At 40.9% G+C, this 24,734-nt stretch overlaps 1 protein-coding gene across 1 annotated transcript in view; it reads left to right on the plus strand.

The window, feature by feature from the left end:
• Positions 1–24,734, plus strand: part of conv (convoluted) — a 167,285-nt gene that overhangs the window by 118,204 nt on the left and 24,347 nt on the right. The window contains exons 8-9 of the mRNA XM_067148423.2: positions 2,582–2,765; positions 19,198–19,298. Coding sequence (XP_067004524.2) covers positions 2,582–2,765; positions 19,198–19,298 — 285 coding nt within the window. The remainder of the gene's footprint in view (positions 1–2,581; positions 2,766–19,197; positions 19,299–24,734) is intronic.

The raw sequence follows: 24,734 nt of genomic DNA on the forward strand, positions 1-24,734 counted from the left end.
TTTCCTACATCGTCGTTAATAAATAATTCGAACGAGGCTGTGTCGGGATCATTGCACAAGTTTTGTCCAAATAAAGTATCTAGTTAGCAGGGATTTGACATTTTTTGTTCATATTTTATTTCTTAATTACTGAACAGAGTGGCCGCGAGTGTTAACGCGCTGCGGTTAGGGAGCCAAGCTCGGCATTTGGGAGATGAGTGAGTTTGAACTCCACCGTCGGTTGTCCTGAGAACGATTATTCTGTGATTCACTTTCACTCCCAGGCTAATGCCGTGGCAGTTCTTATTCATAAGTCACAAGCCGGCTCCTTCCACCTCAATCAAGATTGATCGTCACCGATCGAAAATTTACTAAAATTCATAATTTATTCCATTCGCTAATTCGTCTTCCTATAAAATAATATTTTCCCCGATTTGTCGTATTGAATTCCAACTTGCCGGGCTGAGTGGCTATGACGGTCTGACTCCAACTTGGCAGGTTCGATCCTGGCTCAGTCCGGTGGCATTTTAAGGTGCTCGTGTCGGTAGATTTACTGGCACGTAAAATAACTTATGTGGGACTAAATTCCTGCACCTCTGCGTCTCCAAAAACTGTAAAAGTAGCTAGTGGGACGCAAAGCCAATGCAATTATTATTATGAGGGTTCCATACACTAGAATCATATTTTAAAGGGGGACTTACACGCCTTCTCTTTTACATCCTTACTTCAACCCTGAATACCCTCACAACAATATAAAGAGATATGTAATCTTTGTTTATAATCTTGTTAATGTGATTACCCTGATGAAGGTCTTTCCTAGGTATTTACAGTGATTCCTATGAGGTACTTTCACCCCGTCAACACAGGAATTAAATCTGAGAGGACTTTTCCTCCTGGTGATATTTACAACCTGATTTTTCATCCAGTTTACCATGCAATGTTTTGAGCTCCTCTCTTGCCACGTCATTCCTTTGAAATTCGGACCATTTTGTTATGCGAATATAAGGCGTCAAATGCCCTCTCTTCTGATAGGGATTGGAGACCGCATAAAAATTGAAGGACGGAAGCAATCGTGGCCTTAATTAGTGTACATACTTACAAATTACATGGTGTGAAAACCTCGGAGAACTATCTTCAGAGCTGCTGGTAATAGAACCAGAACCTACCAACCGCAAGCTAACAGCTATGCCACTGGTAGCACGCAGCCATCTCGCTCGTTTTATGTATTATTATGAAGGCTATTACAAATACATACCCCCTGTGGGTGGGGGACGCAGACGAAGAATACACCCACGGTGTCCCCTGCCTATCGTAAGAGGTGACTAAAAAGGACGACCAAGGGATGATTGAATTATAATCATGCGACTACTTGTAATTAGTACCATCACGCGAGGAACCCCACGAATCGCCTTTACTTTGTTAGCTACACAACAGGTTTGTGATTAGTAGCAACAGTGGGTGGCTCACTGTTGGTTTACAGTACCGCTATATGCGGAACACCACGGGATAGTACGAGTCCCTGTGATTAGTACACGTATGAGTTTGCGTTGCCTATGAGTGGTGCTGCAATGTAAGAAACACCATAGGTCTGCGTTGCCTGTGCGCATTGCATTACCTGCAAGTAGTACCACAATGTGTGGAACACCGTAAGTGTAGGTTACTCATGATTAGTAGTGATACATGAGAAATACCATGGTTTTTACTTTTCTAGCGACATGTACCATTATGAGGGACCGTTGACTCCTTTAGACAACAAACATAATCGTTTCTGGATTGTGCTTTTGAAGCAGCCCCTTGGTCAATATATACTATTGTGTCTATGATGGTGGGGATATTGCGGGTTGAATCCACTGATTGTTTGAAGTTCATAATCATTGTAATCGTCTCTTTTTATATTCTAGTCAGTGGATTAATTTTGGAATTATTTTTAACTTTCAATATTGCGAGTTGGGTCCGTTGATTATTTTAACATATTCATCGATTCATTCTTCATCGTCACGTTTTGAATTCTGGTCAGTGGCTGACTTTGGACTTTTTGGCATTGCATTTCGTACCATTAGGGGCCGATGACCTAGAATATCATTACGAATACAAGTTCCTGGTGTGGAACAGAACCATTCAACTTCGGCTTCCTAGTCCTCTAATGATGCATTTCTTAACACACATATTGGTGAGAATGAGTGGATACAGAACATACAGAACACTGAACAATGGAGTCATGTGATACATTTTATCCTGACGAAACACTGGACAATGGATTCATGTGATGCATTTTATCCTGACGAAACACTGGACAATGGATTCATGTGATGCATTTTATCCTGACGAAACACTGGACAATGGATTCATGTGATGCATTTTATCCTGACGAAACACTGGACAATGGATTCATGTGATGCATTTTATCCTGACGAAACACTGGACAATGGATTCATGTGATGCATTTTATCCTGACGAAACACAGGACAATGGATTCATGTGATACATTTTATCCTGACGAAACACTGAACAATGGATTCATGTGATACATTTTATCCTGACATTTATATTTGCGCATTTGTTAGGTTTTTGTCTTAAATAATGTATATCTTCTGTTTTACAGCATAACCAGCTGACACAGTTGGGTCGCGGTGCTTTCGGCCGATTGCCTGTGGTCTTCGACTTGAACCTCGCTCATAACAAAATCTTCAACATCACTGTAAGAGCTTTTGAAGGAATGCTTCAACTTCTGACCCTCAATCTGACGGCTAACCAGATTAAATACATCCCTAACGGCGCATTTGAAGGTAAGTTAACATTTACGGACATTTAAGATAATTGATTTTTAACAAAAAATAAGAAAATATAATTTTCACCCTGTATGTGGTGAAGGAAGATTCAAGATTAATATATCCCAGCATGGTTTCAGGCGATGTACAGAAAGATGGATATATTCAGGTATAATTGTATGCTATACTGTATATTGTAAGATGGATATATTCAGGTCTGATTGTAGCCGATGTAGTATATAAGATGAATTTGTTCTGGTATGGTTGTAGGTGATATGTAAGATTGATATTTTCCGATCCTCATGCCAGCTTAGAAGATCACCTCAAGCCTCAAATTTACTGGAATGATCTTGAGTTTAAGATCACTTTTCATAGCGGTGAAAGGTATATTCCTAACATAATGTTTTCAAGATCTTTCTTTAAAATGACAAGTAAATGAAATTTGAGCCCTGTTAATTCTGTTAAATTTTGATTAGTATAATAAGTGTTACTACGTATAACTAACTACACACTGGTAGTATTAAATCTCATTTTACGTAGAATGTTCGAGTAAAACGAAGGTTGTAAGGAATTCGAGACCTTAGTGGAGTTTACTAGCCTCGGACTCGATTCCATCCTTGACTAGTAAAAACCTCTTACCTTCTTTATAGCTGAAATGACTACTTAACCATGAGTATACACGAACAGATTTATTTCAACTTCCTTTTTTAGACCTACATCTCAGGTTTTGCACAGGTCTGTTACACGTTTTATGTTGCATCTATCCACCTACTACTTACCACAAGCCGACACTCGGTAACGTGACTTCGTGTCCTGCAGGAAAACAAAAAAGTGCACTGGATACCTTTTGGCCTTGATCTTTGTGTTGCGGTAAAAAGGCGCGACTAAGCTGTTTGCCTTGGTCAGTCTTCTGTTATAACGGGCCTGCTTTTATCTTCAGTGTTTTATTGCTTGTCCGACTCCTTGTGTTCCTTGAGAATATTTAACTGAAAGGTTCCAGTAGATCGCTGATAACGTCATATATTATGCGAGTGGCTTCAACTTCAAATTTTGGGCCACCTCTCTTGCCTTTATTCTTATTCTTATTCTTATTAATTATTATTGACATTTTTTATGTCAATTTGGGGGTCAAATACCATATCTTTGGGCATCTTAACCAACGTTATGTCTTTTAATTTTGGAGTTAATAATGGCAAACAAAGTTATATACCCAACATTCGTCAAGTAAGATATCTAAAGTTAGGATATTTGACACCTTATATTCGCATAACAAAGTGGTCACAATATCGAGGAAATAAGTTGTTGGTCAAATACAGTCATGTTTTCTCCGGTTTCGTATAGAACTGTAAGTAATATAGATGAACTTTCAGCCTTATTCAGTATTACATTCAGCATCTATCAGGCATGTTGTTAACGTTCCTTGTAGAGATGTGAGACAGTTGTTAACTACTACCCCATCACCCTTATCACGTGGAATTAACCTGGTACTCATTTGTCATGCAGGTTGAGTGAACCTCAGCCCGCCTCCTTGGCTAAATACCTGTCTTCCGTTCTATTCTCTGCCGGGCGGAGGATTTTAACTGCGTATGGTTAATTCTTCCGCTTCGGGGACTCGGTATTTGTGTTGGTTTCAATACACTTCTCTTCATATATACACAACACGCTATATTTTCAACCACCACAGAAACACGCAATAGCGAATAAATCTTTACACACGGGTTGTGTCAGTAAAAATGGGCCAAATCCACATCACACACCGACCTCAATAAACTGGGATTAAGGGCAGGACCTCCATGGCTAAATTGTTAGCGTGCTGGCCTTTGGCCACAGGGGTCCCGGGTTCGATTCCTGGCAGGGTCGAGAATTTTAACCATCATTGGTTAATTACGCTGGCACGGGGGCTGGGTGTATGTGTCGTTTTCATCGTCATTTCATCCTCATCACGATGCGCAGGTCGCCTGCGGGAGTCAAATCAAAAGACCTGCACACTTGGTGGCCGAACTTGTCCTCGGACACTCCCGGCACTAAAAGCCATACGCCATTTCATTTTTTTTTTTCAAGGCCAGGACGAAGAAAAAGTTCAGTGAACCTCTCCGGAGGTGAAAATCTCGCTTCTAAATTTTGACGTGACATCGTCTATAGATCAGGCTACAAACATTCGAACCTTAATGTGACGAAATCGTGCTTTCACACTGGGCGTATAGCTCCGGATTAAAGATCCGACCCAAATGGTTGAAGTACGGTTTGACTAGAAAGATGGGGCAGGAGAGAAAATATGACACTTGATGGGCCTCATTTATGTAAATACGCGTAACGAGAGGTGGATTGAGAAAAGTGACGATTTTGAGGTATGTTATTTGGTTTGGCGATTAGTAGCTCCGTAATTATAATATATGCGAAGGTGGTTAAGATGACTAAGAGCATTGAACGCCTTACATTTGCTTAACAAAACAGCACGAATTCCAAAAGGGTCCATAAGTTGAAGCTCGACAATTATTTCAGATTACAGCAGAAGTTTCATGTACGAATTTCGAAAATTTACTAAATTATTTCTTTAGTAGCATTGGAAATATGAATTCGAATAGGATTGAACTGTGACATAATGCTTCTCAACTTCACAAAATTTAACAGCACAGACTCATACGACTTACATAAGTGCACGCGGAAGGATACGGATGGTACGGTTCGCCCATGCTCACGCTACATAATCTAGCCATCCGTATCACTAATGTGACCAGTCAGGTAAGTTAGCTCACAAAGTCAGATTTCCGTCGCACGACGTATCACGAAAAATCAGCGGTACAGGCCCTCGTCTGTCTCCCGTCCCTGTTATTTCGGTTTACTGCCTCTACAACCTCGACTAAGCAGCCTTGATTTCTGGTATATATAAAACTATAAATCTCACTTATATTTATGGAACATGTAATTCTGATAGAATATATATAGGAAAGGTATTGTGTTTTGCGTGAGATAATATGATTTTTTTTTTGCTATTTGTTTTGCGTCGCACCGACACAAATAAGTCTTATGGCGACGATGGGATAGGAAAGGCCTAGGAGTGGGAAGGAAGCGGTCGTGGCCTTTTTAAGGTACAGCCCCAGCATTTGCCTGGTGTGAAAATGGGAAACCACGGAAAACCATCTTCAGGGCTGCCGACAGTGGGATTCGAACCCACTATCTCCCGATTACTGGATACTGGCCGCACATAAGCGACTGCAGCTATCGAGCTCGGTAGATAATATGAAAAGAACCCTCATTGGTAAACGTAACTTTAAACTCTCGGCCAAGTCCTGACTTGAACACGAGAAGGTAATTTAAAGAATACAGACATTACCTGAATTTTCATTCCAGATCGATGTGTGCGGGAACTTATAAACACTCTGCATTGTATTTATTTGTATTATAAACATGTATTGTAATTACTTGTGATCGCCTGTGGACTGTAAATGATCGAGGTGAAAACCTTCTATGGTCGTGTGCGTTCGAATCTCAGCACAATCCTCTAGAGTTTCTTAAATATGCCAGAATCGTTAAAGAACCTCTTTTCAGAATAACATTCCGGCACTCCCGGTTCTCTTAAAATTTATAGACTACCAATGAAAGGGATGCCAAATATAGTACTTACATATAAATAAAAGATTGTCTACCCACTTTTTCATTTATCACGCAATAAAATTGTTGTTATTTCAAGTGAGGCGCTGGACAACTTGCTTTACGTCGCACCGATGCAGATAGGTCTTATTGCGACGATGGGACAGGAAAAGGCTAGGAGTTGGAAGGACGCAGCCGTGGCCTTAAATAAGGTACAGTCAAGCATTTCCCCGTGTGAAAATGGGAAACCACGGAAAGTCGTCTTCAGGACTGCCGACAGTGGGGTTCGAACCCACTATCTCCCGAATACTGAATACTGGCCACACCTAAGCGACTGTAGCTATCGAGTTCGGTCACACTAACAGATTGGCTTGTAAGTGGTCACCCTGTTCGTCGTTGTCGTCGTCGTCATCATCATCATCGTCATCACCATCCCTAGCCCTTTTCCGAATTACAGATGTCGGAGGTCGGCAATAATATGGATTAGGCTGGATGTGAAGGAATGCATCTATACTGTATTGTATATTTCTCATCCTGAGGTGGTGCAGCTCTTTTCAGGCACACCCCCAGTGGAGGTGACTGCATGTGCCACTTCAACCGCATATCAGCCCTCCTGCCATTCTTAATTTTCGGACTTTTTTTTTTTTTGCTATTGGATTTCCGTCGCACCGACACAGATAGGTCTTATGGTGACGACGGGACAAGAAAGGGCTAGGACTGGGAAGGAAGCAGCCGTGGCCTTAATTAAGGTACATCCCCAGCATTTGCCTGGTATGAAAATGGGAAACTACGGAAAACCATTTTCAGGGCTGCCGACAGTGGGGTTCGAACCCACTATCTCCCGAATCCTGGATACTGGTCGCACTTAAGTGACTACAGCTATCGAGTTTGGTGCGGACATTTCTCTTGCGATTGGTAGTGTGATATTTTGTATGTAAATAAGGATATGTATTAAGACGATCAAAAATCCTGCCCTCGAAGTACAGGAATTAACCTAACGCTGTTAAAATCTCGAGCCCGGCCTGGAATCGAACCCGGGATGCTATGAACTGAAGGGCACTACACGGTCAGATACTCATAATTTAGAGAAGTGTGTGAAACTTTGTGACGAAATCCCCGACTTTCAGGGATAGTTCCCGAATCAAGCATCGTGTCCTGGAGTAATTTCTGTCGCCGATATTCTCTCCGATTTACCGACAATATTGTTTCTTTAAGAAGAGAGTAATGTAGAAATATGTCTGGAAATAATCATGTACATATTCATAAATGCAAGGAAAAGCCAACAATATGAAGACCCGGAGCAAGTTCAAACAATGCCCAAGCTTAAATGAGCCATTTAAGGTAAAAGCCCATTCACTGGACTTCGTTGCGCAAAGCTAAAAACTTAATAAAACATCTTTTGAATAGTTTTGGGAGTGAAAATTCAGTTTCTTTCGTCAAAGAGTGACACATTAATTGCCAGAAAATATGGACTCTTTGGTGAGTTCACTTAAGACAAAAGGAAGCGGTAGGGTTCACGCGAAATCCTAAAAAATTAGTATGACATTTATGTGCATTTTCAAAAGGATAGTGAACCATATTCCAATATGAAACGTAACTGTTTGTTTGTTGACCTGTTATCAGATAAAGTTTCCTCCCGAATGTTGAACTCGATGCTAGCAATAGCCTAAATGAGTGTCGATATCTCAGAATGTGGACGTTTTTACGCCTACTTGTTTACTTCATACACCTGTGTTAAAAAACCATAAATTATTCCTTATGCATTGTCGTATGTGTGTTTTGTTCTCTGCCGGCAGACTTCGGAAGCATCCAGGTCACTTTAGTTCATGAACGAGATTGTTTTACAAAGAATAAATTCTATAATGAAGTGAAAGGATTGCAGATAGAACTCGGAAGGACTTGTCTGTGTCTGTTAGGTCATCATCCCAGAGGCTGGTTGGATCCTCAAATACCACCACTAAAGGTCATGCGGTTATAAGGAAACCCCAAAAACCAATGACAGCACCAAAATGAGGCGTACTAGGCAAGATGAGGAGTGAGGCAGTTTGCCATTGCTTTCCTCACTGGGTCAGAAAGTGCTATTGCAGCACGACTGACCCTATGAGCAACACCTTTCATAACACTCAGACACTAGTCGTGCTCTGAATGTCATTACTCAGCACCACCCATACCCCAGCAGCTTCCATATTGTCACAGCCATGGATGTTGACTGCGACTTCGGTGGAAGCTACACTTTACTCTGGCCTGTGCCAAGAGATGGATGCAAAAGTACTGTATCCATCAAGAAATGGCAGCAGGCAGCGGAAGGACTTATGGTATGCTAATTGTGTTGCGCGGAGGGAGGGTCGCAGTTAATCACTCGAGCGCTGCTGCAAAAAGAGAATTATGCTCCACTTTGCTGCTCCTTGTGGTAGATGAGGGCCTTGCAATGAGCTCACTCAAGGTCACGTCATAACGTGCTGTGAAATTTAAGCATTGGTCATGGTGTTCCATTACTGTAGTTTCCTTTCCAACCACTGGATGTCACCTCAGCTTTACGTGCTACTGAGACTTTCAGTTGCAAAATTATTATCATGTTCTAATTGTCTGGATTAAATATAACGGTACCGAGCGAGTTGGTTACACGGTACGGTTCTTGAATCTGTAAGCTTGTGTTCAGGAGATGATGTGTTTGAACACCTTCGTGGACAAGCCTGAAGATGGTTTTCCATGGTTTCCAATTTTCACATGAAATTTTATTTAAACGTGTCAGAAGCTACATTAGTCTTAAAAGTACAAGATTAGCATAATAAGTACAATATAAAAGGTAAATATTTCGCTGGTACTATAAACAGTCACATCATAATCGTGAATGACAGGTTATAAAAACTCTGTACAGAGAACATGTATTGGATATTACTACGTAACCAGTGTTTTGCCGCTGGTAAATCCTTCTTTCTGAGTTGTATCCTTATGCTTATTTTCATATCTAGCCTTGAATCCCCTATATTACTTCACTTCCTAAGTAATGGACGTTCTCTACAGCTTGAGGACCCTTTTCTTTCGCCGTACAAAGGTATAAAACTTGGGCACGAATTCTCGATAGCAAAGTGTTATTCCTTGTAAGTTCTGCTCTATTTCAAAGAAAGAAGCGTCTTCAGTTTCGTTGATTGGGTTTGCGTAGCCTACTCAATCATGCAGCACATCCAGGAGACCGTAGAGAAGTAACCTAATTTATCAGTTGTTGAATGGGAGTTAGTTGTCTTCTTTCTCTTAGGTTAAGGAAGTGTCGGTCTTCGACTCCACTTCCTTAACTGAATTAACTACCCTAGACATAGTCCCGCAAAATTGATCATAGCAAAGAAGATTTTATAGAGTTCATTATTTGTTGTTCATTAGAGTATATGATATTATATCAGCACTTATATCAGGATGTCTGTATGTTTCTTTGTTCACTGTACTAGACAAAGAATTGAAAATAGACGCACCTTTAATGGAGAATAAGATGCACGAGAACATATACAATTTCAGACCACACAAAGGGGTTGTCAGAACCAGATATTACGTAGTGTATATTCCTAATAATTGAGAAATAGTCCTGACCTATAACGTTTACAATGTACTATGTATTCTGGTATGAGCTAGAACAAGTGTGTTCCTTTCATTCATCCGTCTTAATCCTATACTTGACTTCGACAATAAGAAAGTTGCTAAGAAACGCAATTCCTGAACGCAGCCAGTTCCTGTTATGAATGGTGTGAAAGTGTCACTTATAGGGCCGTTTGGTATGCACGTTTCGGTATGATTGGTAGACTGATACGTAATGGGACCAAAGAAATACCTCACTTCCCTAGTACGAGTTTTCAGTGTTGCTCAGGCTGTCTGTGACAGCTGATGGTGGAGCTGTTGGAGATCCAGTTAGCATTTTGGCTGAGGACCCGACAACAATTGAGAAATGCTGCGGGACTAGTGGACTTATTCTGTTTTAATAAATCAGGAGAGGACATATTAAGGGAATGAAATCACTGACTTCAATATTGAAAATAAGCACATATTTTTGTTGAAAGAAAACCACCTTGTTTTTACAGTTCATGAGCATTTTTTAATTTTGAAGTCTACAGTTTTGTCTTAAATTCGTAGAACATTTTATGTTTACTAACTACTTCATAATATATATAACCGCCAAGCTCGATAGCTGTAGTGGGTTAGAACCCCACTGCCGGCAGCCATGAAGATGGTTTTCCGTGGTTTCCCAATTTCACACCAGGCAAAAGTACATTAATTAAGGCCACTGCCGCTTTCTTCCCACTCCTAGCCCTTTCCTGTCCCATCATAGCCATAAGACGTATCTGTGTCGGTGCGACGTAAAACAACTTGTAAGATATATATATCCGTAATTTGTGTAGATATATAAATTGTAGCCTTACAATATTAGAACTAATAAAGAATGAAATTTCCAGTAGAGAACCATAATTGAAATTCATCGGTTTAGAATGTCGTCGCTGGTTAGTATCTTTCTGGACCCCAATGTGGCAGCAGGAGTTCGACTCCTTGACTGAATGGTCAGCGTTGAGGTCTTCTGTTCAAAGCATCCTGGGTTCGGTTCGCGGCCGGGTCGGGGATTTTAATCGCGTCTGATTAATTATTCTGCCTCGGGGACTGAGTGTTTGTGTTTGTTCCAACACACTGCTCTTCATATTCATACAACACACCAGACAGAACATAGGTTGGCGTCGGGAAGGCCATCCGGCCGTAAAACAGGGCCAAATCCACATGTTCGGCACAGTTCGCACCCGCGACCACAGAGGTGTGGGGGGAAAAGCGATAGGAGAAGACTAAGAAGAAGAAGAAGAAGACTGCGGCAGCAGGCTCATCAGTTGGAATGCTATACTTCTCCAGGTACACGGCTGACACACCACTCAAAGCCTCCTTTGAAGCACTTTGTAGTGACGGTGCACTAGGCAAGATACGAATCTCCACTTGTTCAAAATGCCTGCGTTTGGTGATTATAAGACCTCAGTGTCTGTCAAGTCATCACCTCGTGGGCTGGTTAGATCCTCACATAGCACCACCGAAGAGTATGACCGCAAAAACCGATAGCGGTACTACAGCGAGGCGTAGTCTGGTCTGGAAACTGCTATTTCAGTACGACTCACCTTCCACAGCACCCATATGCACTAACTGTGTTCTATAAGCACCACCCCTACCTCAGCACCTTCCGTACTCTCACAGTCATAAATGAGACTGAAATTTCGGAGGAATTACATTTTGCTCTGGCCTGTACCAGGAGACAGATACAGAAATATTGCACATTCATCAATAAATAGCACCAGGCGGCAAGGTCCGATTAGGAAGCATGATTTCATTTCGCCGACTGAATATCAAATAAACATAAAATGGAGGTATTCAGGCTGTTTCAATCATAAAATAACTAGTGTAGCAGCGGTCTTATCAGTAGGAATACCACAGCTGGCTAGTAGTACATTGTTGAGAGATGTGCATACCGCCACACCGGGGTGAAGCACTGATTATTTAACAACTTTTAACTCCTGAACACGTATGCATATTACTTTTTTTTTTTGAAATTATCTTTTCTTAATCTTTGAAAATATCACTTAGTCGAGATCCGAACCTTAAACTGTTATTCTTCAGTGAGGTGGTCGTTATACGATGAACTCCTTAAAATAGTAAATGCTTGTCCATGGAGCGCAGTAACTCACACCTAAGCTTGTCTATCACTGCCAAGGATGCGGTTGTTAGCAAACTGTTCAGTAACCAAATAAGAGTCCAAAATATAAATCATCTCTGAATAAAAGCTTCCAGTACATCTATGACGACATTGGTTTCATTAAGCTGATACAAGAAAGGCTAATGGGTGGAGTGCTGTTGGAATGTAAGAACTTCTAGTGAAGTGCTGAATGACGTCAAGGAAAACCACTTTTTTTTAAAACAAATCACTTGCTTTATTAATGACAGAAATTACAGATACCGTTCAAAGAGGGAGCCATGTTGTGGTATATTTAATCCGCATACTTTCCTTTCATGAGTATTTATAAGCTTCCCTTCAGTGTCTCAGCCAATTAAATATTTTCTTTTTACAGCCAAGTAAACATATTCTCTCTCAAATTGTTCGTTACTGGGCGAGTTGGTCGTGCGATTAGGGGTGCGTGGCTGTGAGCTTGCATCCGGGAGATAGGAGGTTCGAATCCCACTGTCGGCAGCCCTGAAGATGGTTTTCCGTGGTTTCCCATTTTCACACCAGGCAAGTGCTGGGGCTGTGCCTTAATTAAGGCCACGGCCGCTTCCTTCCAACTCCTAGGTCTTTCCTGCCCCATCGTCGCCATAAGATGTATCTGTGTCGGTGCGACGTAAAGCTACTGGAAGGAAAAAAAAAATTCGTTTCTTTATCATTCAAAACAAGATACTGATAATTATGTTATTTTCGAGATAAAAATGAAAGCATTTTGTAATTCAATCTTTCATCAATGACACAGAAAAATACCATTTCTTGTGGTCTCTCTAAGTATTGTTGAATCTGGTGGTCGATGATGTTATTTATTCAATTACTTCATTTCCCTCAACAGTACAGAAATAAAGGTAAAAGTAAGTAAACTCGTGTCCTCATACCGAGGTGCAGCAGCTCTTTTCACCCTCAATGGAGGTGAGCTGCAAGTGCCATTTTAACCACATACCATCCCTCTTGCCATTCTTAAATTTCTGGCAGTACCGGGAATCGAACCCGGGCTCCCGAGGACGACAGCTAATAGTGCTAACTGTTCCGCTATGGAAGCGGAGAGAAATAAAGGTAAAAAGCGTCCAATAATACATTCACGGTGTGATTGCTTTTAGAATAGCAAAAGTCTCATAGCTGTCAGCTTGCATTCGGGAGATAGTGGGTTTGAACCGCACTGTTGGCAGCCCTGAAGACGGTTTCCGTGGTTACCCATTTTAACACCAGGCAAATGCTGGGGTTCAACCTTAATTTAGGCCACGGTATCCATTCCTCTCCCTTCGTCGCCATAACTTATATCTGTGTCGGTGTGACGTAAAGCAAATTGAACAGGGAACCTTCAATATTAAAATGTATTTCTACACTACGTTTGCTACAGCCTGGTGGACTTGTGGATGCGGTATACGTAAGCACATATGGACTTGACCCAGTTTTACGGCCGGATGCTCTTCATGATGCCAACCTGATATGGAGGGATTTACTCACAATACATGGTCTCTGTGGGATGTTTGTGTGTTTTGTGTGAATGAAGTTTCCTCAATGTTGCAATGAAGTTTACATTTTCAGTAGTGCCATAATTAAAAAAATGAACTAAATTTACTGAAATCCAGTTGAAATATTAAAGAGTAGGTTACACCAATATTTACGAGGCATCGCTCTGAGTCAACTTCTTTTACTTTTTTTTTTACTATTTACTTTACGTCACACTGACACAGATAGGTCTTATGACAACGGTGGGATAGCAAAGGGCTAGGAGGGGGAAGGAAGCAGCCGTGCCTTAATTAAGGTACAGCCCAGAATTTGCCTGGTGTGAAAATGGGAAACTACGGAAAACAATACTCAGGGATGCAGGGATACAGTGGGGTTCGAACCACTATCTGCCGGATGCAAGCTCACAACTTGGCGCCCCTAACCGCACGGCCAACTCGCCTGTTAAGCAGGCAAGCAAACGATATTTTAACTCTAAGTAATTGTTGGTATCAGGATCATAGTCACAGAACCTCCAGCTTTACGTGCATTTCGAACCAGAGGAACGCCACCTGTCATTTCAAAATTCTCCGAAGACCGTAAAAGTAGTTAGTGGGACGTAAAACAAATAACATTATTATTATTTATCATTTCGATATGTCTTCTTCCATGAAAAGCCAGTGACAGTGCGCTCACTAATAATGACTTCACTTCCGTCAAATTGGACGGATGACCTGGATATTATGGCACTCAAAGCAAGTCATCATCATCATGTGCCGTCAAAGAACACATTTTTATTAATATGATGACTTCACAAACTTTTTCAATTGATCCTGGTTCCTTCTTTGTTAATTAAAAAACAGAACAATGAACCTCACTGTGAATATAATGTTTATAATTCAACAAAGATAGTAGGTCCTATGAACCGTGATATCCAGGGCCAAGAAATTACGCATAAGTTGCCAAAAAGAGATCACCGAAAATAAGACTTCAAAATAGAAAAAGACCCAACATTTTGAATAAAACTCACCTCACTTGCGATCTCATTCAGCCATAATGAACCCAGTACAACCAACGTCTTGGTAAATAAAATTCTTCATTGACTTCTTACTTTTTCATCGAAGTATTCTCTTAACACCTGCATACGTATGGGTATATAATGGAGAACGTTCAGTTATGCAATATGACTATATGTTAAGTTAGTTTTTCTGAAAACTAACTTTATGGCACTTTACAACAGTCATTAATTGTGACATTACTTATATTTCGCTCGGGCCATGAACTTTGGTAATCCTCCAATATAACCTGAGCACGTATGAGCGATGCAAGACAAGTGACGTAGGCTGCAGCCAGGGAACTTTCTCCTCGTGCCGTTTACACTCGACCCTAGGCCACAGATACACAGGAAGACCATTCTGTTTTCTCGATATGTAGTTCTCTTGATATACCAGTTAAAAATACTCTCGGGGCTCAGAATTGTTATTCCAAGAATTTCTGACTGGGGTTTTGTATTGCGAGCACAGTTTATAAAGTTCTAGACTGCAGAGCGTGGCTTTATGAGCTCATTGTCAGTCCAGTGGTACTTGAAGGAAAATGAAATGGCGTATGGCTCTTAGTGCCGGGAGAGTCCGAGGACATGTTTGGCTTGCCAGGTGCAGGTCTTTTGATTTGACTTCCGTAGGCGACCTGCGCGTCATGATGAGGATGAAATGATGATGAAGACGACACATACACCCAACTCCCGTGCCAGAAAAATTAACCAATGGTGGTTAAAATTCCCGACCCTGCCGGGAATCGAACTCGGGACCCCTGTGACCTAAGGCCATCACGCTAACCATTTAGCTATTGAGCCGGACGGTACTTGATGGAGTTTAAATACGTTAGCCACGTGTTGATATACAGGCTGTAGGAAAAATATCGTCCAATAATAACAGGCTGTGATAAAGGGTTAAATGAGGATATGGACCACCCTCTATCTCGCATATTAAAATGGGTCAAGTAATACACTGTCGTTTGAGACGAGATATGCGCTCCAAACGCCTTGAATGGAGCCCACCACGACATCTTACATCCCATTTATGTTGGGAAACCAACTTTCTCGGTGCCTAGTGATCATGAAACGCCGAGGTCTGTTAAAAACTGGATGTCCATGTTTTTGCAGGAATACGATACTTTCTTCAATGGAACCGTTTTTGAAAACTTATTTATAACTTGCAGCTTGCTGATGACCATACAGCCAGCACAGAGACATATGCATATTAAACAGAATACACACAAAGAGCACTTATTGGTAATGAAATGTTTGAAGTTCCAGCTGGCATTCAAAGTTAATGAAATAAGGTGAGGAATGGTCGTTGTTGCGCCTGCGAAAACCGTTATGTGATAATATTTTTGGAGAAATGCTGACCCGCAACACATATATTATGAAGAGAATTCCTAGACAATATTCGCACAGTATTGAATCTGAGATGACAGGCCCTTACCGGCCAAAGTTCTAAGCTGAAATATTTTACATAGTTGTTTTTGCAGGCGAACGACGATATGCAGAGGCGTCTATTCTTGAGGAATTTCTGGATGGCGGAGTACGCTGCGGCGCGTTTTGTAGCGAGCCATGTTGACATTCTGATTGGTAGTGGTTCCTGTAATTTCACTGTTGTCCTTAGGAACGTTTGTTTCCTAAAAGTAAATCGATTGAGTGAAAACAATGTGTGATAATGGTTCTCCAAGGACACTGTCACTTGTACAACATGGAGTGTCTGCAACATGAATGCGGGAGAAATGACTGCGAAAGCTAGCGTGGTTGAGTGTGATTCTGGTAATCATTGCAATTTATCGACTGTTCGAATTCCACTTGGAGAATCAAGGCCTGGTGGTGAATGTGGGGTCAATAGTGTCCACGCTGTTGTTTATATATTCCACTCATTCCACTCTTCATTCTGCATGTCGTATGCTCGTTGTTTTGTCACAGAAGTGAAGTCCAGTGGATGTGAAGCACGTCTGAGAGGCTGAGCTGGTTCACTCAAACCATTGTTTGTAAGTAAACAAACAAAAATATCGGACTGAGACTAAGTAGAACGACTACAACGACTCACACGTGATAAATAATGGTTATAAAGGTAAGGGTGTATTCTGCCCGAAAGCAGGTCCGAACCTCCACAGAGGTGTGCCTGAGCCGGAATTTACGTACGGTAGGGTGGCTACTTCCTTTACGCTCCTCCATTCCCTTACCCCCCACCAACAGCGCGTGGCAACCCATCCAAATCTTGACCATGCCCAATGTTGCTTAACTTCGGAGCTCTCACGGGATCCGGTGTTTCAACACGGTAACGGGCGTTGGCATAATGGTTATAAAGCTACATTATGTAACTTTCGGCCAATTGACAATAGGAGTACGAGGGTTGGTTTCTATCCTCATTTTAATTATCCTGATCCCTCACCAGTGATTATTGCTCAGCTATATTTCCTACACCTTGCATATACCGAACAAAGTAAACTCCTGAGGGACAACATTTCGCCACCTCGGTGACACTGTAAATCAAAAAAAGTAGTTGGTGTGACGTAAAACCAATAAAAATATTATTGGAACTTAAAGTTCCATTTACTTAACCTCAAACTGTTGTATCAGATTCCTAACCTGCGGTTTCTGACCTTTTATGATCCACTGTCGTTCTATTCCAACCATACTGTTTGTGAAATATGTATTCTATAAAATCGGGACAGGTTCTGAAATCCGTCACATGCTATTTTTCCAAGTTTCGTCGAAATAGCAACGTAATACTATCAGAACTCGAGACTTCAATAATATTTGTAAAATTCTTGTTTGGAGGAATTTTATTCCGTATAATGGAATCCATTAACTAAAAGTTACTCAGCTTATTTGATTTTTCTCAGTGATAATTGTTAAGAGTTCTACTGAAAGTGCACTTGCCAGTCTGGAAGGATAACTGAAAAGAAGGGGATAAAAGTAATATTGGACCCATTTAAGTGCTAGAACATACTCAGAGAGTGACTGCGCGAGTAGTGTGCGTAAGGGCGGTTCTGGACCACGGAGGGCGATTTGAATTTCGCTGAGTCAGCATTTTTGATTGGTGCAGCGTCAGCAAGATAATTGACCTCTGACATCACCAAGAACATGACGTCATAATCTAACCTCAGAGCTTTAACTTAACCTCTCAGGCTTCTTTGGAGGAGCACACTGGTCAGGTTAGTGACCAAGTTTTGGAAGTGCTATTTTTTTTGCTATTTGTTTTACGTCGCACCGACACAGATAGGTCTTTGGCGACGATGGGTTAGGAAAGGCCTAGGAAGTGGAAGGAAGCGGCCGTGGCCTTAATTAAGGTACAGCCCCGGCATTTGCCTGGTGTGAAAATGGGAAACCACGGAAAACCATCTTCAGGGCTGCCGACAGTGGGGCTCGAACCCACTATCTCCCGATTACTGGATACTGCCCGCACTTAAGCGACTGCAGCTATCGAGCTCGGTATTTTGGAAGTGCATACTTGAGTATGGTATTTGATGACTCCTTACACACTGCAGTCCGTACATGACAAAAAATGATGATACCGCGTCCGAGCTGCTATTTTGTTTTCTGAGCGCTGGAAGCCAGACTCTATTGAAATGATAAACTGAAATTCATATATATAAACCTGTGTTTATAATATTTAGTATTTCTTGAAAAAAGGGACATGATAATATTTTCTTACATGACTATGCCACTAATTTCTGTTAACAAAAAGACCGAAGCTCATAGAAAAGACAGACGCTAAAGGAAGAGCTGTGTATATTCATCAATGGAGTTCGGATGAGGTCTCGGAAATGGATTCTTTCAAAGAGGCTTGTTTAAAGGTAATTCCAATGTCTTGCACAATTTAAAATTCCGAATTATTTGAGTTTTTCTCATTTTCCTTTTACAGCATTGTTGCAACGAGTTCCATATTTTATTTGACTCATAGCAACTGTAGGGTTTTCGAATTCAAGCTAGATTTCTCGTAGAAAGGAATGTTCTATTTGGTGGATAGTTTCACTCTCCCTCATTTATTTTGCAGTCGGAATCTGCATAGTTACGGAATTCGTTGTGTGAATGACGCCAGAACGGGCTTATGCATCATAGGTCCAAAAATAGCAAACAGGTCTGTCTAATGACCAGGGGTTTCGCTGCAGGACGAACATGTCGCTGACCTATTGTTCATCTTTAGTGTTTTGGTCCGTGCTTGGTTTGTCTCGTCTTTCAGATTCATGTATGCTGATACAAGAAGTTGGTTGTGCATATAGGTCACTAGTTGGTGCAGTGTCGCAATCCGGGAGGGCGTGTTTTCTTGTCAGGACGTGTAGTTCTCCAGTAACACTTGACCACCAGACGCAGCAACCAATTCTAAATGGCTTGGTGTTATTGCAGTCTTCATTTGGCAATGAAACCTGTGCATACTTGAGTATGGGATTTAACGACTCCTTACACACTGCAGTCCCCACATCTCGAGAAATGATGATACCCCGTCCGAGCTACTATTTTGTTTTCTGAGTGGTGGAAGCTAGACTCTATTGAAATTATAAACTGGAAATCTTTATTATATATAATGAATTAATGAACATACATGTTATCAATACCATGGATATTTCTAATCGTCATTTTACTCAAATGCAATCCTTAATACCGAAGACAAGGTAAACCTTTCATTCTTTCAGGTTTGGTGTCTCTCCGTACCTTGGATCTGTCTTATAACGAACTTGAGAAGTTGGACAACAAAACCCACGGTCTTCTAGATGATTGCCTTTCCTTGGAGCGGGTAAGTAAGATACGCTAAATATTAGGCGTACCTATAGAAATAGTGTTGCTAATTATTCATTTAATTAATATAATAATAATAATAATAATAATAATAATAATAATAATAATAATAATAATAATAATAATAATAATGTACACAAATAAATAAAATTGAAGTGTCTGTTGTAATGTCAAAATAACAGCATTTTACTAAGTTTGTACTAAAGTATATACGGTACTTATAACTAAAAACCAATATTTACAATTTTTGTCTCTCTGTCTATCTGTTTGTTCAGGTTAATCTCCGAAACGAATGGACCAACTTTGGTGGGACTTTCACTAGCAGATAGATGATGGTATAAGGAGTAACTTAGGATACTTTTAAGTTTTCAATACAATTAGAGGGGGGCGGGGGGGGCGGGGAAGATATAAAAATAATAGGTGAAATATCGAATTTGTCGTACAGGGACGAGACAACGCTCGTTTTAAGCCCCTTCACGCAAAGAACAAACCTCGGTAAGCACTACAGGCCCGGAAACCATGTTTTAAGCCTCCAAAACAAACCGTTATGGGGATATTGGCACCACTCTACCCCTGCTCTAGGAATCCGATAAAGAAACGACCAGCCGTAACCATGGCAACGTCAGCTCAACGATTCTACAATAGCCAGCCATGTAGTTCGCTAAGCGAGGCGTCTTATGACGTAGTCGATTTGTCGATATGACGTATTGCTGAGAAAAGCTACATGAAAAAACCCTTCTCGGCCTCTTGGCTAAGATCAAAGTATAGACTCAGCAAGAGATCATGTGTAGTGGAGCTCCGCGATCTTAACATCTTTTCTTGTGTTCTGCGTAGTGCTAGTGGGTATCAGGGTTTATTTGTGGATTTATTTGGTGTGGTTGTTGTGTGAACGTGTTATCTTAAGAGCCTACAGCTTTTTTATTGATTTGAGGGCACATTTTGGTTTCATTTTATTAATATAAGTGCCTCCATACTGGATTTTGCTACAATTGATCCATAGATAACTTACTAAGAGTGTATTTTGGTTGCTAACCTTGCCTTAACAACCACCCACTCACTAAATTTTCTTGGTCTCCATAGATACTACTAACTAGATATACATACAACTACACTCTAGGCGTTTCTAAGGATACTGCTGGGAGCCATCTTGGTGGTCTGCGAAAATATAATAATAAACTAAAGAAGCAGTGTCCAGCACCACGCGTTACCCTTCGCCGCATCGAAAGGTGCCTCCCACCGCTTCCCCCACCAACAACTTAATATCACAAAGGCTTGCTGTCGCGCGGGCTCAGTACGCACGAGCGGGTTATTGCGGATGGTTGAGTCTCAACGCGCGCCGCGTTTGTGTTCGTTCGTATTGAGTAGTTAAGTTATTAGTTGTGTCGTTAGAGAAATTTGATTTTCATTTAGACCGAGTAAGGCCAAACGTCAAAGACTGCAATATGAAAACGAATCTCAACAGGATAGAGAAAGTAGACTCACAAATTGTCGATTGAGGCAATCCATGCCTAGGTCGAATGAAAGTAGTTCTGAGAGGAACGAACGATTACAGTTAGATAGAACACGAAGGAGTCAAGAATCTCAGAAGTCTATAGAACAGCGTATAGAAAACGATCGTATTCGACACGCTGTCTCGCGACACCTAGAAACAGACTATTCTACAGAGCAGCGGTTAGAAAATATCCGTATTCCACACTATGTGTTGCGAAATCTAGAATCGGACGATTCTGGACAGCAGTGATTAGAAGATGACCGTATTCGACATTCTGTGCTGTGATATCTAGAAACAGATGATTCTAGAGAGCAGCGATTGGAAAGTGATCGTCGTCATCACCAAAATCAACGTGAATTTGAATGTCAAGAACAACATGACATCCGTGTTACTGAACAATGTGATCGATATCAGAAGTCACTAGGACAGAGAATGGAGCGCTTAACACAGCTCCGTAAAAGTATGAGTACCATTCGTCAGTCAGAAACCAATTTTGATCGAGAAAGGCGTCTGGTGACAGCCAGACCAACGACGAGTGCTATGAGGGATATTGAAAGTGAAGAGAACCGGCGACAAATATTGCAAATAAGAAGAAGTAATAGGCGTAATATTGCATGGCAACAAAAACATAACAGTGGGTTCAATTATGATGTCCAAATAAATTATTCTGCAGCATCAGTGATAGGCCCCATGAATGTTTGTTGGATTTACTGTAAAGCTTTGAGGTGGAAAGATGAGTCAAAACGACTTTGTTTTTCTTCTGGGAAAGTGCGTTTGGACTCTATTCAGCAGCCATCTGAGCCACTCAAGTCTTTGGTATGTGGGAAACATGATCAATCTCAACATTTCATGAATAATATTAGACGTTATAATTCAGCTTTTCAAATGACTTCTTTCGGTGCTAAAGAAGTCATGAAGGAATTATATGCCCACGTTTAAAACAGAGGGGCAGGTGCATCATTGGTTCCCTTCTTCCAGTAGGTAATGTAAGAGAATCATTTTTACAAATATACTTCATTAGCGATTATGTACTACAAAGGGACGCAAGATTACAATGTTTTCCAAATTTAAACACTTCGTTAGTAGAAAGCTTGCAAAGTATGCTTTTGAAATAAACATTTATATTCGTGATTTCAAAACTGCTCTTCAATCGTTCACACCAATTCAAACAAAAATGACTATAAAATAGTAATAAATGCTGATCGGTGACCTTCAGCAGAGCACACAGGTCGCTATAACAAATCGACAACAAACGAAGTATCTGTATATACGAAGTACGTCCAGAAAATAAGTTCCGTTTGGTAATAAAACGAAATTGTGTACAGATACAGAAAAATTATTTATTGCACAAAATTCTACAACTCTTAAACTACTTTTCCACATAACTGCCGAAATTTTGCAGGCATTTGTCATAGCGGGGCACAAGTTTTTGTATACCTTCTTCATAGAAGTTTGCCGCCTGTGTCTTCAACCAGTTGGAAACATTTTCTTTCAGCTCTTCGTCACTGTTGAAGTGTTGACCGCCAAGGAAAGACTTGAGGTGTAAGAACAGATGAAAGTCGCTAGGAGCGAGGTCAGGGCTGTACGGAGGATGGTCAAACACGTCCCAGTCAAATCCCTGTAGGAGGTTTCTCGTCACATTTGCAGTGTGTAGTCGTGCGTTGTCGTGAAGGAAAACAACACCTTTTGACAGCAATCCTCAGTGCTTATTCTGTATTGCGCGGCGCAATTTCTTAAGTGCCTCGCAATAAACATCTGCTTTCATTGTTTGACCATGCGGTAAGAAATCAATGAGTAAGATGCCTTTGCAGTCCCAGAACACTGTGCACATCATTTTTCGAGGTGTCAAGATTTGTTTCGGCTTAACCGTTGCTGGGGATGAAGTGTGCCTCCATTCCATTGATTGCCGCTTACTTTCAGGGGTGTCGTAAGAAACCCAAGTTTCATCTCCTGTGACTATCTGTGTCAGAAATTCTTCACCGCCTTCATTACAACGGGTCGAAAACTGAAGTGCACTACCCATCCGTTTTGTTTTGCTCAGTAATAATCTTTGGTACCCAACGTGAGCAAAGTTTACGAAATTTCAGTTTTTCGGTAACAATTTCATGAATTAGTGATCGTGAGATTTGGGGAAATTCCATAGCGAGAGCACTAATTGTAAACTTGCGGTTTTCCCGGATGTTGTCATCAATCGCGTGAACCAGTTCTTCTGTAACCAAAGATGGACGCACACTTCGTTCTTCATCGTGCACGTCACTACGTCCTTCATTGAACTGTCGGACCCACCTTATCACCATTGAATCACTCATCGCATTTTGTCCGTAAACTTCACAAATTTGCGGATAAATTTCAATTGGTTTCACTTTCCTAGCATTCAGAAAACGAATCACAGATCTGATTTCACAAGCGGCGGGATTTTCAATCAACACCGACATTGTAAACAAGCACAACAAAGCGTACGTGGCTGACAGCGATCTCAAAATGGCACACGGTTCTTCTCCTTGATACAGAGCGTCTACTGTGCATGTGCGGAACTGCGATCGCAGCGCTGCAGCGGAGATAAATTGAAACGGAACTTACTTTCTGGACGTGCCTCGTATATCAAACTACTTCAAACGTTGACAAGGAAGCTTCATAAGTGAAAATAGCCCAAGGAAATCGTACACTAAACATTGCATATGAAGAGATTTTCCAATGAGATTCATGCGAAAAGAAAAAGAGAAAAATCATCAAAATACTTCAGAAGTTGCCAAGAAAGCTTTATCAGTCAAAAATAAAATTCAACACGTTCGAAGTCGCGGGCACAGCTATTAAAAATGAAGGTACTGTACCTATTTAAAAACGATGTATGTTAATAACATATAATGTTTTATTTTGCTTTGAAATAAATAGTTTAAAACATCTTACGGCTGAATTAATAAACTCGGACGAAGCCGCTGGTATATGCTAGTAATAATAATAATAATAATAATAATAATAATAATAATAATAATAATAATAATAATTGTTACGGAGTTATCCGTGGTAGGCAGAGGTGAAAGAAGGTGCGGGCTGGAATGGGTCTAAGTACAAAGCTGAGATATTAATTAAAATTGAATTAAAGGTTATATTTTCAAAAACTTAACAATTTTGACATAGAATTTGAACATACAACAAATAACAACAAGTTAACAAATCAGGTACAAGACCAGGAAAGCCAAGATTTAGAGATACTTTAACGATCTGGGCTTCGAGCCCCACCTTTTACAATTCCTGAGCTCTCAGCTCACAATCACATATTACCAAAGGGCAGAAATCCCCTTATTGTATGGAGCACTTGCTCCCACCTTTTACCCTCAAGCCTCCCAGAGGCACTTTTCAAACACAACAAAGAGCTGAGCCGCTCTCAATTTTTCAAGCCTATTAAAGGCAATACCAGACTTTTACACTAAATTGCCATCAAGGCACCGCTTACATCAAATGAAACGGGGTCTTTCGTACCCAACCTACTGGGCCTCAGTGGAAAGGAACAGATTAATTAAGTGGCCCAAAATACCAAGATGAATGGAGGCGTTGCTTGCACTCCTACATGAAACCTTTTAAAACCTAAGGAGCACTAGGCCGATGACACAGGGGCTATTCCCAAACTAGGGAGGAGACTCGTATAAGAAAAAATTTTAACACATTAAGAAGAGAAGAAAATCGGTTATGAAAAGGTAGTCACCTCAAATCAAAAATGCAGAGGAGCTCGAGAGGGTAAAGCACTCTCTATCCCCGATTTACAGTTAAAGTAATAAGAAAATTTTACATAAGCCGGCACTAAGTTACATTTGTAGACAGGTAGGTTACATTGAAAAGGTTTAGGACCTTCCCCGAGGGTTAAACTGCTGAGCTAGCAAGAAATAAAGATGTTAAACGGCCATTACCTTGTTCAAGAGCTGCTGCCCGAAGGAAGAGGCGCTA

The sequence above is a fragment of the Anabrus simplex genome, chromosome 5, assembly GCF_040414725.1.
Source record: "Anabrus simplex isolate iqAnaSimp1 chromosome 5, ASM4041472v1, whole genome shotgun sequence".
Lineage (NCBI taxonomy): Eukaryota > Metazoa > Arthropoda > Insecta > Orthoptera > Tettigoniidae > Anabrus > Anabrus simplex.